Source organism: Canis lupus, chromosome 37 (assembly GCF_003254725.2).
Source record: "Canis lupus dingo isolate Sandy chromosome 37, ASM325472v2, whole genome shotgun sequence".
NCBI lineage: Eukaryota > Metazoa > Chordata > Mammalia > Carnivora > Canidae > Canis > Canis lupus.
In genome coordinates, this window is record NC_064279.1 from 11,507,639 (window position 1) to 11,524,687 (window position 17,049).

The 17,049-nt window shown below is 40.5% G+C and overlaps 1 protein-coding gene and 1 non-coding gene across 9 annotated transcripts in view; both read left to right on the plus strand.

Moving 5' to 3' along the window:
* The window catches only part of KIAA2012 (KIAA2012 ortholog), a 130,837-nt gene that overhangs the window by 72,195 nt on the left and 41,593 nt on the right, over nt 1-17,049 (plus strand). For all 8 annotated transcript variants that reach the window (XM_049106646.1, XM_049106647.1, XM_025442030.3 and 5 more), the window contains one exon: nt 5,661-5,730. In XM_049106646.1, coding sequence (XP_048962603.1) covers nt 5,661-5,730 — 70 coding nt within the window. The remainder of the gene's footprint in view (nt 1-5,660; nt 5,731-17,049) is intronic.
* Nucleotides 3,486-3,592, plus strand: LOC112656813 (U6 spliceosomal RNA). The gene has a single exon (XR_003134681.1). It is a non-coding gene; the product is annotated as a U6 spliceosomal RNA (small nuclear RNA).

The window sequence follows — 17,049 nt, forward strand, 5'->3', positions numbered from 1 at the left end:
AAGAATTTAATTGTACATCTTAGTTGTGGCTTCAGACCCTAGGAGAGGAGCAGAGACTTAATTTTATATATCTATCTATCTATCTATATATATATACATAGATAGATAGATATATTTTTTAAGATTTTATGTATTTACTTGAGAGTACCAACAGGGGGAGGGGCAGAGAGAGAAACAGGCTCCCCACTGAGCAGGGAGCCCAATGTGGGACTCGATCCCAGCATGCTGGGATCCCAGCAGCTTCATCCAAGCTGAAGGCAGATGCCCAACCAAGTAAGCTACACAGGCAGCTTAATAATATATCTTAATCTCAAAAGCACAGATAACTTACAATGTTCATAAATTGGTTTTCATTATTAAACATGTGGGATCTTTATAATACACAAGAAAAATTGTACTACCTTGAAATTAAAACTTTTTTTTTCTTTAAGATTTTATTTATTCATGAGAGACACACAGAGAGAGGCAGAGACACAGGCAGAAAGAGAAGCAGGCTCCCTGTCGGGAGCCCAATGCAGCACTCAATCCCAGGATGCTGGGATCACAACCTGAGCCAAAGATGGACACTGAACCACTGAGCTACCCAGGCGTCCCTGAAGTTAAAACTCTTAAAAGATACTGTGCTCACTTTGGCAGCACATATACTAAAACTCTTAAATGATATTGACTTTCTTTTGTTATTAAGAAGGTGTTGAGGGGGCACCTGGGTGACTCAGGGGTTGAGCATTTGCCTTTGGCTCAGGTCATTATCCTAGGATCTTGGGATCGAGTCTCGCATCGGGCTCCCTGAGGGGAGCCTGCTTCTCCTCTGCCTGTGTCTCTGCCTCTCTCTCTCTGTGTGTGTCTCTCATGAATAGATAAATAAAATCTTTTTTTTTAAAAGGTGTTGAAATTAGACATTTAGATGCATGTATTGTGGTATGTTACACAGAATTTCCAAATGTATTTTCCTAAATAAGCCTTTCAAGAAGAAGCCTGTACAAATATTTATTATGACTCCCATTTTACAGATAGAGTGAGGTTCAAAGATAGGTCATGTAGCTGCCTGCAGGCACACTGGAGCCCCACCTCTGACTCTGGCATCCTAGGCTCCTCCATTCTCCTGGAAGCTCCTCGTGAAAGCTTGATGTAGGCCTATGTGCATGAGGGTAGTGGGCAAGACTAGTGGAAGATTCTACAAGAAGGGATGAGAACTTCAGGTCACCTGGCCCAGCCCCTGTCAGTTGAAGAAACCAAGTTTCAGAGTCTGAGTAGCTCCCACGATCTCTAAGGCATGGAGTGTAGAAGTCAGGGCCTCCAGGGTAGGCAGTCTGTCTCCAGGACCCACATCCCAACCATTCAGGCAACTATGTCCTGTGTCTGGTTTCAGTGCTACAGTTTATGTTTACAGAGTGTTTGTTACTATCCCCACTCACTCCCGTCCTATAGGACCACACTGCTGTCAGTGCTCTTTCTAAATACAGCTCAGTCCTATCACTGGTTTACTTGAAATGCCTTACCATATCCCTATTGGCTTTCTAGTTAAATCCTGGCATCAAAGTTGTATTTATTTTAGAAATAGAAAAATATAACAAATCAATCCTTTTTTAAACTCTGTACTGCAACCTGCAATATCTGGCCCATATCTAATTCACACTTGTCCGTGCACTGCAGCCACACCAAGCTACCCCCAGACCAGCACATTGCTGCTTCCTCTGCGGGGAACTACCCTACCTCCCCTTCTCTGCAAGACTTAGCACCATGTCCCCTGTAAACAAGCCTTCCCCAGACTAATTTAAGCTTCACCTCCTGTGAGGTCCTGCAGAAACCTGTCATAATCTGTCACAGCATTTATCACAGCATTGCAATGCTGAGGTTTTACATCGTTTCTGCACAAGTCAGTGAGCTGTTTACAAGTAGATCTTTCAGGGACATCTAGGTGGCTCAGTGGTCCCACATCGGGCTCCCTGTGGGGAGCCTGCTTCTCCCTCTGCCTTCTCCCTTTCTCTGCCTCTCTCTCCCTGTGTCTCTCATGAATAAGAAAATAAAATCTTAAAAAAAAAAAAAAAGTAGATCTTTCAGCTTGGAGCTCACAATGCCTGACACACGACCTGGCACATGACACTCAATCAGTGTTCATGCACTAAGTGAACAGATGATGAGCAAATGACTTGGCCAGAATACCAAGCTGGGATCAAATTTCCAGTCCTTCAGTTGTTTCGCTCACTCAGCAAGTGTTATTACGTGTTTCAATCACTTGGTTTAGTCATTTATAGTAATTTATACTAAAAATGACAAATTGCATTTTATTTGGTTTAGGGTTTTTGTTTTGTTTTGTTTTAAAGATTTTATTTATTTGACACAGAGAGCAGAAGTGTGGGGGGGGGGCGTGGCAGGCAGAGGGAGAGGGAGATGCAAACTCCCTGCTGAGCAGAGAGCCTGACGACTATGTGGGACTCTATCCCAGGACCCTGGGATCATGACCTGAGCCAAAGGCAGACGCTTAACTGAATGAGGCACCCAGGCATCCCTGGTTTAGGTTTTTTAAAACTGATACATAGATGGCCTACAATGTTATGTTAGTAGTTTTAATTTTTTAACTCAGATTTTGAATTTGAAATACACTCAGATGGTTTTTGAAAAAATAAGTACAAAAGGGTATGTCAGCTGTTCAGTTCCCTGCCCCTTGGGTTTCACTGTTGCTAGCTTCCTGTGTATCCTTCCTGACCTGTAGTACACATATGTAAAGCAGTACACATAGAGGAATACACAGACATACATTTTACACACATTTTAATATTATACACATTGTTCAGAGTTTTACATCTTTTTACTTAATAGATCTTGGAGTTCTTTCTATGTTAATTCTTAAAGAGGTGTTTTCATGGTTGCATAATATTCCATTGTGTGAATTACCATAATTTATTTGACCAGTCCTTGATTGGTAGCACTTTTAGGTTGTTTCAAATCTGTTGCAGTGAATGACCTTAGGTGTATGTCATTTCTTACGTATGTTCATATATCTAAAACACCATAGGTTTTTTTGATAGCTTTCTAAGCAAAAGACAGAATTTCAAATTCAGACTACTTTTTCTAACAGGGATCTGCAAGAATGTTCTTTTGAGTCCCTGATTTCTCTGCCTCCATCTCCCTATCTGTGAAATGAGAAGAATATTTCTTGCCCCTAAAGGCTCATAGCTATATGTTGTTAAGACTGAAGGTTAATCGTTGCCTTTGAAATTCTTCCAAAGGAGCAAACTTGTTTCTCCTTTTTAATCCAATTTCCTGTTGGATTAAAAGGATTTATAAACAGGAACTTGTCTTTCGGTTTATCTCTTTTCTACTCTTATAACTTAGCAGTTTATTATGACTGAGGTGAGTTTTCCTGCTGTAATTTTTCAAAAAACCTTTCCATTTATTTAGGGATGATTTTTTTTTTACTACACTAAGGGCAAATCTACTTTTTCTCCAAAATGAGAACTAACTACAAAAGAAAGAAAATTACTGTGCTCACTTCAGCAGCACATGTACTAAAATTGGAATGATACAGAGAGGATTAGTATGGGCCCTGCACAAAGATGACACACAAATTTGGGAAGCATTCCTAATTTTTTTGTACATGTAAAACTAATATACCACTGTATGTTAATGAACTGGAATTAAAATAAAACCTTAAGGGGCACCTGGCTAGCTCATTCAGAAGAGCATGATATGACTCTTGCTCTCAGAGTCCTGAGTTTGAGGCCCATGTTGGCTATAGAGATTACTATAGGGATCACAAAAATAAATAAATAAACTTAAAAAGCCAAAAAAGAAAGAAAGAATTTACCTGCTCTGGCTCTTTTTTTCTAAAAATTTATTTATTCAAATAATCTCTACATCCAACGTGTAGCTTGAACTCAGAACCCTGATATCAAAAGTCACACGCTCTTCCAACTGAGCCAGCCGGGTACCCCAGCTCTTGCTCTTTTATGTCAGAATGTCTCATTGGCTACAAACACGAAGCTAACCAGTAAGAAACACACAAGATAAAAAGCCCCAGAGTAAGAAGAGAATGTCAAACAAAGTAGCAGATAATTCATTGTCTCTTCCCAAAGCAGTATGGATATTTGATAACAAGGTGGAAAAATTGATTGTCACTAAAGATTGAGGAACTTTAGTCCTAGGAGAGACTTCCAGGGTTTTCCATATCTAGTTCCTTCTCTATAACTCAAATGAAGCTGTGGATTCAGCAGAGATCCCAGTGACAAAGGCCAAGAGCTGGCTTCATCAGACACATGTGGCTTTACTTAAGTCATTGACTACCTGCCACATCACTTTGGCTACCAACAAGTTGCTCTTCTAATAATGCTCTAGAGGACAATGGTGACTGTCAGTCTTGGCTACATATTGGAATCAACCAAGAAGCCTTAAAAATGCTCTAGTTCCAGAAAGTTTAACTATTGTTTGAGGGTCAATACTGGGAATCATACTTTATATATATATATATATATATATATATATATATATATATATATATATTTAGATTTTATTTATTCATGAGAGACACAGAGAGAAAGAGAGAGAGAGAGGCAGAGACACAGGCAGAGGGAGAAGCAGGCTCCACGCAGAGAGCCTGATGTAGGACTCGATCCCCGGACCCCAGGATCATGCCCTGGGCCAAAGGCAGACGCTAAACCGCTGAGCCACCCAGGGATCCCCTGGAAATCATACCTTTTAAAGTTCCGCAAATAATTCTAACTGTGCAGCCAGAGTTGAGAACCACTGTTATGGAGACTTCTAGATTGTGGACTGCACAGTTTGTATGACTGGGAGAAAGAAGGAAGAGGGGATTAGATATGATAAGAAACCATATCCATGGTAATCCTGGAAACTCGACAGAAGGCCAACCTGACGCTTTTGCTTCCCTGCCTTAAACCCTCAGTACCTTCCATTTGTTCTCAAGATAGAGACCAAAGCCCTTAATCTACCCATCTTCAAGGCCTTGGGATTCTGATTCATCCCACCTTTTCCATTCTTTCAGCATCTGCTATCATTGCACCAGTCATGTATCAAGTCCCTAGAGGTACCTTGTTTCTTTTGAGAGTTGGCTTTTGGGTGTGGCATTCTTCTCCACCACCCCACAACCTCCCCCCCAACCAGTTAAGGCCAGCATGGAACCCTGTGTACATGAATAGGCAAGCCTCCCACAAGAAAAGTACCACTAGGGCAGCCCGGGTGGCTCAGCGGTTGAGTGACTGCCTTTGACCCAGGGCCTGATCCTGGAGACCCGGGATCGAGTCCCACATCGGGCTCTCTGCATGGGGCCTGTTTCTCCCTCTGCCTGTGTCTCTGCCTCTCTCTGTCTCTGTGTCTCTCATGAATAAATAAATAAAATCTTTAAAAAAAAAAAAAAAAGAAAGAAAGCAAATTGTATTTGCCTTAAAAAAAAAAAAAAGAAAAGAAAAGTACCACTAAAACCCCAGTAGTGCTCAACACTGTAGCTAAGCCCACCTGGCTCTTTAGGGCTATTCACACTGGTACTAGACTTCTTGGACACTGTAAGTTAAAATAAGTTGACAAAAAGGAGAAAAAACAACTAAGAAAACTGGATTTCCTTTTACCAAAGGGCACAGACCACAGGAGTATTTGCCTTTATTTTTGTCTTATGTACTTTTTTTTATTATGTATTAAAATCATAGGAAAATGGAGATGAACTGGACTATCATGAAGAACCAGGAGAACCCCTCAGAGAAAATCAAGACACCCAAGGTAGAGATGACTGGATTGGTTTTTAAATCTTGTCACAATAATTGTCTGATGAGGTTTGCACTGGTTCAAAGATGTTAATGCAGAATGACCCTTCCATTTCCTATCAGAGCTAGAAGTCAGAAAACATACCAAAGTGCTGAATTCAGACTCTGATTGATCTTAGTGCATCACAAACCGACTGATGATAACACACTTTTATATCCTTAGACTTACTGAGAGATTTCTTTCCTGCCAGAGGCCGCAGATTGATGGAGGAGAGTGGAGACTCTGGGACATCACAAAAAGGCTACTCAGGCACTTCAACTTCTCTGTTCTTCCTGCTTTCACAGGGACTTGGATATGCAGGTTCAGGAGCTGAGGGTTCCCTGCCTAGAGTGTTAATATTCCAACAGAGGGGAGGGGGACCAGTGTCTTTAGAGACCCAGGCCTGTTACCCACCACCTGGGTAACCAGAGTTGTGTGAGTGCGGCTTCCTCCAAAAATGATGCTGCATTTAATAATGTTGATTCTAGGAAACACTGGGCCCAGAACTGGGCTTTTTGGCATCGTTCATATTCCCTGAGCTAGACTCAGATCTCTTCCCAGAGGGCACATGTGCATCTGTGTGATGCTACAGTTGGGTAGACCCAAGTAGCAGAACAGTTCATTATCCTCATTGCATCTTGCAGGAGTGGAGACTGATATGTGAGAGATTCTTGTGTTTTCAAGGGGTGGATACTGTGCTAGCCAGAAAGATTTGTTTGTTGTTTGCTGTACAATGGCATCCAGCAGAGAGAGCAAATAGGGGCCTGTGCTCTGCTCCCAAAGCTATGCACCTCTGGACTGGGAGGTATCCACACAGTGGGGGTTCCTTTTCCTACTCAGCCCTTCTACTGGGGCACCTTGCTTGAATTTACATAGGTGCTCTATATAGGCTAGCTACAGCAGCTCTGAGCAGCTGAGTGGAGGACATGGGTCCTGAAGTTGGACTACCTCAGCCTTAACCCCACTATGCCTCAGTGTCCTTAACTGTAGCTGATTATACTTCATTCATAAGGTTGCATGAGAAATAAATGAAGTAATTCATACACAATAGCCCTTTAACAAATATTTATCTTGACTTGGATATCATAATGATTAAATATCTACCTTCTCATGGTCACAGTTTATCAACCGGTGAAATGACACCTCGACTCTCCCTATCTCCTCTTGAATCCATGAAGTGAAGAAAACCATGAGAGCTCATTAAGGATAAATGTGCAAAATCATGCATTTGGGATTTCACCCTAAACTTGGTATCTTTCTGCTTACATCTTTTACTATTTCTTTCAGTTGATATTCTAGACAAAAATGATGTTTATGGCCATTTTAAAAGGTATCATTGCTGGGTGCCTGGGTAGCTCCATCGGTTGAGCATAGGGCGCTTGATTTCAGCTTGGGTCATGATCTCAATAGGATCAAGCCCCACATAGATCTCTGCACTGAGTGTGGAGCCTGTCTAAGATTCTCTCTCTGTCCTTCCTTTGCTCCTCATCCCCACCCCTGCACACGTGCTCTCTCTCTCTCAAAAAAATTTTTTAAACATTTCATTGCTTCTGCATATCATACAATAAAATATTATGGTAGCCCAATTTCTGAGCTTGGTCAAGCTTTGAAGCAGAATTTTGCTAAAATAAGTCTCCTACCCACTCCATTTTCTAAGCTGAGTGATAGTAGCCAAGGAAACATGCTCCAGTCTTCAGACCTTTCATATTATAAGTCACATATGCAGAATGTGAAGACTGATGAGATTCCAAGATCTTGGCCAAGTGCAGTGGAGGTTTTAGGCAGTGCAGAACATGGCCAAATCTAAGCAATGACCAAGTCAGTCGAAACAGATTTCCTGTCTCATGACGGAGGGACAGGCTCCGGCTGAGTTCCATAAAGGTTATCCAGACAGTCTTTAATGCAGTGAAATATCACTGCAGAAAATTGAAGAAGGCATTTGCCTGTCCTGAATGATAAATGCTAAAGTTTAAAAAGGATTTCAAATCTATGAAGAAAGAAAAGGCGGCATGCCAAGGAAATTTTTTTTAACTATTTAAGGATCAATCTTCCCCTTATAGGTCTTACATCTAATTGCCACGATTTGTTTTTCTGTGCTAAATTAAGCAGTGATCTTTGTGTGTTTAAATTATGAGCAGTGAGCAGTACGATGCCCACTGAGAATATCTTAAGTTTTAGACTCGTAAGATTACCAAATGCAAGTTTTCACCAGACGTATCAAATTGGCAACTTCCAAATCAAAGAGGGTTTGGAAAATTGCTCATGTTAAATACAAAACTTTCCTTTCCACCTCTTTTCCCCACTCTCAGAGCCCAAAGAAAGAAAAAAAAATCAATTGTTATTTATTATTTCCTAGGCCAGCGGGCTTTAAACTTCAGTGCGCATCAGAACCACCTGAGAGGGGCACTTGGGTGGCTCAGTGGTTGAGCATCTGCCTTTGGCTCAGTTTGTGATCCAGGAGTCCTGGCATCAAGTCCCACATCAAGCAGCCTGCTTCTCCCTCTGCCTATGTCTCTGCCTCTCTCTCTCTCTCTCTCTCTCTCTCTATGTCTCTCATGAATAAATAAAATATTTTTTTAAAAAAAGAACCACCTGAGAGGCTAGTTAAAATAGACTTAGGTACCCTGTCCCCAGAGTTTCTGATTAGATCTGAGTTGAGGTCATAGAATTTGTAATTTTAGTAAGTTCACTGGTGATGCTAATGGTCGTGGCACAGGGACCACACTTTAAGAATCACTGCCCTGGGCCTTGCTTCTAGAATTTATTTCTCTAAATTTAAGTGACCGGATTTGATCTGTTTGTTTGAAAATAATGGGGGTAAAAGTAGTGGGAGAGCTGTCAAGGCTGCATCACAGTGATCAAGAGCACTGACAGCAAGTCTGATTCCCTGGGTTCAGGTCCTCATGTCCCCACTTACTACTGCATGCACTTGAGTATGTTACCAAACTTCTCTAGGCATCTTTTTCTTCATCTGTAAAATAGAGGTACTAATACTACTTATCTCATGAGGTGACTGAGAGACAAAGGAGTAAATACATTTGATGTGCTTATAAGAGTGCCTGGCATACACTAAGTGGTCATTAAAGGCTAGCTATTAGTCTATTTCTTTAAAAAAACTTTAATTTAAGGGCACCTGGGTGACTCAGATGGTTAAACATCTGCCTCCAGCTCAGGTCATGATCCCAGGACCCTGGGATCAAGCCCCATATCAGGCTCCCTGCTTACTGGGGAATCTGCTTCTCCCTCTGCGTCTGCCTCTCCCCTTGCTTTGCTCTCTCTCTCTCTTAAATGAAAAATAAAAAATCTTATTTACTCATGAGAGAGACACAGAGAGAGGCAGAAACATAGGCAGAGGGAGAAGCAGGCTTCTTGCGGGGAACCTTTGCAGGACTCAATCCCAGGATTCCTGGACCACCACCTCTGCCCAAGGCAGATGCTCAACCACTGAGCCACCCAGGTGCCCCTAAAAACCTTTATTTACTTATTTGTTTGTTAATTAGATTTATTTATTTATTCATTCATTCATTCATTTATTCATTCATGAGAGACACACACAGAAGCAGGCAGAGACACAGGCAGAGGGAGAAGCAGGCCCCATGAAGGAAGCCCAACGTGGGACTCAATCCTGGGTCTCCAGGATCACGCCCTGGGCTGAAGGCGGCGTTAAACCGCTGAGCCACCCAGGCTGCTCAAAACCTTAATTTAATAGCCATAAGTTGTACCTTATCAGGAGAGACTAGTTCTAAGCTGATACTGTGATGATTACTTTCTAGATCAATCTCAATGACAGGGGGGCTTGATTTTGGGGGACTGATTGTGTCCTCGGTGTAAGTCCTTTCACTTAAGGCCAAGTGTGGGCAGCAACCTAATCTGAATGAACAGTCCTGCCAGGCTCTGCATTTTGTGAAAGGCTATGTGGCAGCAGTGACATAACCCCTTAGAATGTGGCAGAATTTTAGATATTCTTAGGAGGAGGGGGAGATCTGGGGAGCTCTGCATGACATGCAGGGGGTCCCTAATCAGTAGTCTAAAACAATGGGGAGAAAAGACAAAAGGCAAGTGTTACAGAAACCCTTAGAAACCAGTGAGCCATTTTTATTCTACAAGGGAAAAAAAGGTTCAGAGTATTATTGTTTTATTCAAGAGATGGATGTGTGGTAGTTAGGATATTGATATAACCATTCTAACAAAGACCAAGATAAAGTGACTTCAAGTAAGATGAAAGGTTTATTTTTCTCCCATGGAGAAGTCCAAGCTGGTAGGCAAGGGGTAGGACAGCTCTGCCCCCAGCTTCCTTCTCTCTGCTATCCCCTTTGGCTGTTTCCTTCTCTACGGGGTCAGAGTTGGCTCAACATTTCCTCACCCTGAGGACAGGAGAGAAAACATCAGTGTTGGATTCACAGCTGCCTTGTAGGAACACAAATCTCCTAGGTGGCCCACCTAGCTAGGGGAGGTTTGAAGGCCTTTCCTGACTCTAGGAATAAACAGCTCCAGAAGGACCAAATATGATGACTTCCCAACCTGTGCAAAGAAGTAAGGAGTAGCCAGTGTTGCAAAAATTTCTCTAAAGCTATGGAAAAAATAGAGAGATCAGAGGTGTGTGCCCAGGAGTTGAGACAGTGCCACTGTCCCAGAATCTACATCCTGGAAAGTGCAACCCCTGCAAAGAGCTGCCACCTGATGTCATTCAGGGCTCCTTGATCATTGATTTGCTCCACACGAGGCCTACGCAGTCACTGCACACTGCCAGGCTCTGCGATCTGGGGCCCCAGCACTGGGTTCAGAATAATCTGCTAGTTCTTAACAGCCTGGATGGCCTACGCACTCTGTTACTGCTTTATTTTTTTTCCTTCTGGAAAGTATTTCAAAGTCTTCTTCTATGGTGGGAAGTAATACATCCTTAAGAATGTTTCTGGCTCGTTCCACTTAACCCAGAATGGAAACCCCAGGGAAGTCCCCAGAATCCCAGAACACAGCTGTTGCCCCTTGATCCTGAAAATTCTCTTCACCTTCCAGGAAGTAAAGGTTATTTCCAACTTGAGAACCAAATTTATCAAAACCAAAAAGCAGTTGAAACAACCACATTCTAAGAGGTTATGTTACTGTTGTTGCCACACATAGCCTTTCATAGAATGCAGAGGCTGGCAAGACTGTTCGTTCAGATTGGGTCTGCTGCCCACACTTGGCCTTAAGTAAAAGGACTTACACAGAGGACATAATCAGTCCCCCCAAACCAAGCCCCCTGACATTGAGATTGATCTAGAGACAAGGACAACATAAGAAAAGAAATTGATAGACCAATCTTGCTTATGATCAAAGATGCAAAACTCCTAAATAAAATATTAGCCAATCAAATCCTTAAGTTTCTATATTAAATATATATTTTATGATATATGGTATGTACATATGTATGTATATATACGTATGTATGTATGTATGACTGAATGACTGAATTTGGTTTATCCCAGAAATTCAAAGATGGCCTAACATGGGAAAGTCTGTTTATGTAATTCACATCAAGAGATTAAAGGAGAGGGACACCTGAGTGGCTCAGCAGTTCAGCGCCTGCCTCTGGCCCAGGGCATGGTCCCAGGTTCTCCGGGGTTCAAGTCCCACCTCAGGCTCCTTGCATGGAGTCTGCTTCTCCCTCTGCCTGTGTCTCTGCCTCTCTCTCTCTCTGTGTGTGTCTCTCATGAATAAATAAATAAATAAATAATCCCCAAAAAGAAAGGAGGTTAAAGGAGAAAAACCTTAGGGTCATCTCAATAGATACAAAAGGAAAAATAAATTTATGACATTTGCCCATTAATGATTTAAAATTATCAGACTGGGAACAGAGGAAGACTTGCTGATTTTAATTTTTTTTTATTTTTATTTTTTTATTCATAGAGATGCAGAGAGGCAGAGACACAGGCAGAGGGAGAAGCAGGCTCCATGCAGAGGGCCTGACGTGGGACTTGATCCAGGGTCTCCAGATCATGCCCCGGGCCACAGGTGGCTCTAAACCGCTGCGCCACCAGGGCTGCCCAAGACTTCCTGATTTTAATGAAAAGAGTCTACCAAAAACCTACAGTAAACATCATACTTTAATGGTAGAACTTTAAAAGCTTTCTTTAGAGAAAGCATTAGGATAAGGATGTCCTCTGCCATTGCTTCTATTTCAACATTGTGGTAGCGCAGTAGAGAAATAAAAAGAAAGAAAAGGACAGAAAGGAAGAAATGACGCTGTCATTATTCCCAGACAATAGTATTACTTAGATGGAAAAATCCAAGGGCGTCTACAGACAAATTATTAAAAGACAAACAAAAATTCAGCAAGATGACTAAATATAGATCAATACACAAAAATCAATTGTGGAAAAACAATAGTGTTCAAAACATAAAGCACAATTTAAAATTTAATTTTAAGATTATTGTTATTATGGAAAACCCCTAATATACAGAAAGACAAACAGAGCAGCACAAGAATCCCACATGCCCATCTCCTGGACAATATTGTTCACCCACATCCCCAATTCCTCTCTTCCGTACTATTTTGAAACAAATTTTCCAGGCTTATATCATGTTACCTATATACACTTGAGTACATACCTCTAAAAAAACAAGAAAAGACACTTTTGACATAACCATAATACCGCCATTTCACCTAAAAATTAAAACTATTAATATAATTGAATATTCTGTTTTTTCAATGCCATAATTGTCTCATTATAATTGCTTTAGAATTTGTTTGCAGTAGGTTGGTGTGGCCTTCATATCTCCTTTAATTTATAGGGTCCCTTCCATTTCTTTTTTTCCCCCCTCTTTTAGTGTATTTTTAGGAAACCAAGTCACTTGTCCTATGGAGTTTCTCACAATCTAGATTTTGCTGTTGCTTCCTCATGGTATAGTATTTCTCTGTCATCTGTATTCCCTGTAAATTAGTACTTGGCTCCTCAGACTTGATCAGATTCAAGTTTGGTGTTTCCTTTTGGCAAGACTATTTCATGGAAGGCATTGTGTTCTTCCATCAGGAGACATAATGTTTGCTTGTTCTCTTTGCAAGGCCAACAGCTACAGATCCATTCATTCATTAGAGGCTTCAAAATAGAGTTACTGAAATTCTTTTTTTTTTTTTTAAGATTTTATTTATTTATTCATGAGAGACACAGAGAGAGTGGCAGAGACACAGGCAGAGGGAGAAGCAGGCTCCCTGTGGGGACCATGCCTACACAGGACTCAATCCCGTGTCTCCAGGATCCGGCCCTGGGCTGAAGGCGGTGCCAAACTGCTGAGCACCCGGGCTGCCTGAGTTACTGAAATTCTATCATTCTTTCTCCACTTATTAGTTGGAAACTCCTACCAGAAGGAACAAAACAACTTTCCTCTTCTACTAGGAAGGCAGGATAAATGTAGTTTTTAAATATAATATATATGTATAGTAAATATATCTTACAAATAAATATAAAAAACGATATGTGAGACTCTTGAAGAAATTATAAAATGTTGTTCAATTAAATGAAAATAGACCAAAACAAATATAATATTCTATATAAGGCTGTATATAATGTTCATAAATAGGAAAATGACACTTCTCCCTAAATTAATCTGTAAATTCAGTGCAATTACAGTTTTTTTTTTTTTACATCTCCAGCTGGGTTTTGATGGAACATGATAGGTTGATCAAAAATTCAAAAATTCAAAAGGGGCCTAAAATAATCAATAAAATTTTTGAAGAAAAACAAAGAGGCCTAATACTATAATATCAAAAATCACTTTAAAGTCACATGAGGGACATCTGGGTGGCTCAGTGGTTAAGCATCTGCCTTCGGCTCAGGTCGTGATCCTGGAGTCGGAGGATCAAGTCCCACACCGGGCTCCCTGTGGGGAGGCTACTTCTTCCTCTGCCTGTGTCTCTGCCTCTGTCACTGTGTCTCTCATGAAGAAATATATAAAATATTTTTTTAAGTAATAATAAAGTCATATGATATTGGCTTAGGGATAACAGAAGAAAATTGAGAATCCATTCTCAGTTAAGTGGGTGAGAATACACCCATATATGGAAACAATACATGGCAAAAGTATAAAGAACAGGCTATTTTTCACTATATAATTTTGAGAAAACTGGTTATCCGATTTTTAAATCTTTACCTCAAAAAATATCAGATGTATTTTAAAAAAAATTTTTTTTAAGATTTTATATTTAAGTAATCTCCACACCCAACATGGGGCTTGAACTCACAACCCCAAAATCAAGAGTCTCATGCTCTTCCAACTGAGCCAGCCAGGCACCCCTAAAAAAGCAAAATTTTTAAACTGTTTTAGAAGAATATGTTTATGAATTTGAGAAAAGTAAAAGCTTCCTACCCATGATTCAAAACATAAACCATAAAGAAAATTATTGACAAATCTGGCTATATTAAAATTTAAAGTTTTTGAGAAGACAGCAAAAACAAAGTTGAAAGACAAATCACAGGGTTCCTGGCTGGCTCAGTCAGTAGAGCATGCAACTCTTGGTCTTGGGTTATGAGTTCGAGCCCCACATTGGGTGTGGAGATTACTAAAAAATAAATAAATAAATAAAATCTTAAAAAAAAAAAAAAGACAAATCATAGACTAAAAGACAATATCTGCATTGAATAAAACCAAGAAAGTATTAGTATCCAAAATGCAGCAAGAACTGCTACAAGTAGAGAAGGAAAAGACAATCAACCCAAATGAAAAATAGCTAAGAGATAAGAACAGGCAATTAACAGACAGGAATCCTAAGCAAATGGCCATGTAAAAAAAAGTCAACTTTAAGGGTGCGTGGGTGGCTCAGTCAGTTAAGCGTCTGCCTTTGGTTCAGGTCATGATTTCAGGGTCCTGGAATCAACCCCCACACTAAACCCGCATCAGGCTCCCTGATGAGGGGTGTCTGTTTGTCCCTCTTCTGCCCCTCTGCACTGCTTGTGCTATTTCTAATTGCTCTGCTCTCTCTCAAATAAAATCTTTAGGAAAAAAAGCCAACTATGCTGGTAATTAGGAAAGTTCAAATTAAAACAGAAATATTTCATTTCATATGTATATCAGGTTAGCAAAAATTTTAAAGTCTGTGAACACCCATCATTGATGAGGATATGGAGTTTTAGAAATTCAGAGCAATTTGGAAATATCCAATAAATTGAAGTTGCATGTACCTTGCAACTCAACAATTTGATTCCCATGTATACCTTAGAGAAACTCTTTCATGTATCAAAAGTGACTTATTCATGAAGGTTCATTGCAGCATTGTTTGTAATCACAAAAAATTGGAAATAATTTAAAAAGCCATCAGCAGGGATCCCTGGGTGGTGCAGTGGTTTAGCGCCTGCCTTTGGCCTAGGGCACGATCCTGGAGACCCAGGATCGAGTCCCACATCGAGCTCCTGGTGCATGGAGCCTGCTTTCCCTCTGCCTCTCTCTCTCTCTCTCTCTCTGTGTGACTATCATAAATAAATAAAAATTAAAAAAAAAAAAAGCCATCAGCAGCAAAATGGATAAATAAATTGTGGTATGTTTATATGATGAAATAGGGATCCCTGGGTGGCGCAGCGGTTTAGCGCCTGCCTTTGGCCCAGGGCGCGATCCTGGAGATCCGGGATCGAATCCCACATCAGGCTCCCGGTGCATGGAGCCTGCTTCTCCCTCTGCCTGTGTCTCTGCCTCTCTCTCTCTCTGTGACTATCATAAATAAATAAATAAATAATAAAAAAGTTATATGATGAAATAGCGTTAGCTTAAATGAATGGAAACTATATGTATTATGAATCACAAAAACAAAATGCTAAGCAAAATAAGTTGCAAAATTTCTATAAATGATACTATTGATACAAGGATTTAATGGGTAAAATACTATCATGTTGTTTATAAGTGCATGTATACTGTGGCAAAGATATAAACATATGCCTGAGGACTCTGTAGGAGAAGAAAAACTTTTCCTTGACCCTCCTAGAGTCCCTGGCTAGGCCTAAAGATTTAACTGACACAGATTTAAGAGGAGAAAAGCACACAAATTTATTTAATATAAATTTTATGTGATATTGGAGCCTTCATAAGAAAATCAAGACCCAAAGAAATGGTTAAGTCTGTTTTTTTTTTAATATTTTTTATTTTAAAATAATCTCTACACCCAACATGGGGCTCAAACTCACAATTCCCAAATGCTCTGCCAACTGAGCAAGCCAGGCACTCCAAGCCTGAGTAGTTTTTTTTTTTTTAAGCCTAAGTAGTTTTATACTAGGTTTGATGAAGAGTGGAAAGTTGTGGGAAAATATGATACAACTTGAAGGGAATGAGCTAAAGGTAATAAATTAGGAGAAACTTAACAAGGCCTGCTTATTTGGATTCCTCTTAAAGTTTCTCAATCTTCAGAGAAAAGGATGCCTCTTTCCTCTGGGGGGCATTTTTGGGGGCATCTCTCAGATGTGGGTTTTTTTTTTTAAGATTTCATTCATTCATTCATTCATTCATTCGTTTGAGATAGAGCACACGTGGTAGGAGGGGGCGGGGAGCAAAGGAAAAGGGAGAAGCTGACTCCTTCCTGATCAGGGAGCCAGATGCTGGGCTCCGGGCTTCATCCCAGGACCCTGAGATCATGACCTGAGCGGAAGGCAGATGCTTATAACCTGCTTCTGGGGAGAAGGGTACAGTGGCCCAAGAATCTTTCCTTCACCTTCTGTTCCTCAAATTCCTTCAGCTTATTAATATTTAATATGCAAAGGTACCATATTTTGGGGCAGTGTGTTCAGTTGACAAACACCAAGTTTAAGAGAATGGCTACCACTGCGGGGAGAGTGAGAGACCTGGGATTGTATCGGATACAATGAAGTCTTGGACTGTATGTGAAATGTTTTATTTCTTTAGAGAAAAAATGTGACTCAGATATGGCAAAATGTTAAGATTTCACAAAGCTGGTGGTAAGTACATCCGTACTCAGTATACAATATTTTTTTTCCTATACTCTGCGTTCTTCAAATATTTTACAGATTTTTTAAAAGCAGTTGAAAGTTGTGACGCCTGGGTAGCTCAGCGGTTGAGCATCTGCCTTTGGCTCAGGGCCTGTCCTGTATCAGGCTCCCCTGCAGGGAGTCTGCTTCTTCCTCTGTCTCTCATGAATAAATAAATAAAATCTTAAAAAAAAAAAAAAAAAACAGTGAAAAGTTCTACACAATTAGTCAAAGTACTGCCTTAGTTTTTTCTAATACTTCCTAAGTATCAGGTTATTATATTAGAAGGGGGGTGGCGGCCTCTTTTCTATGGTCCACCTCTCAGAGCTGATCGGGTTTCTTTTTTTTT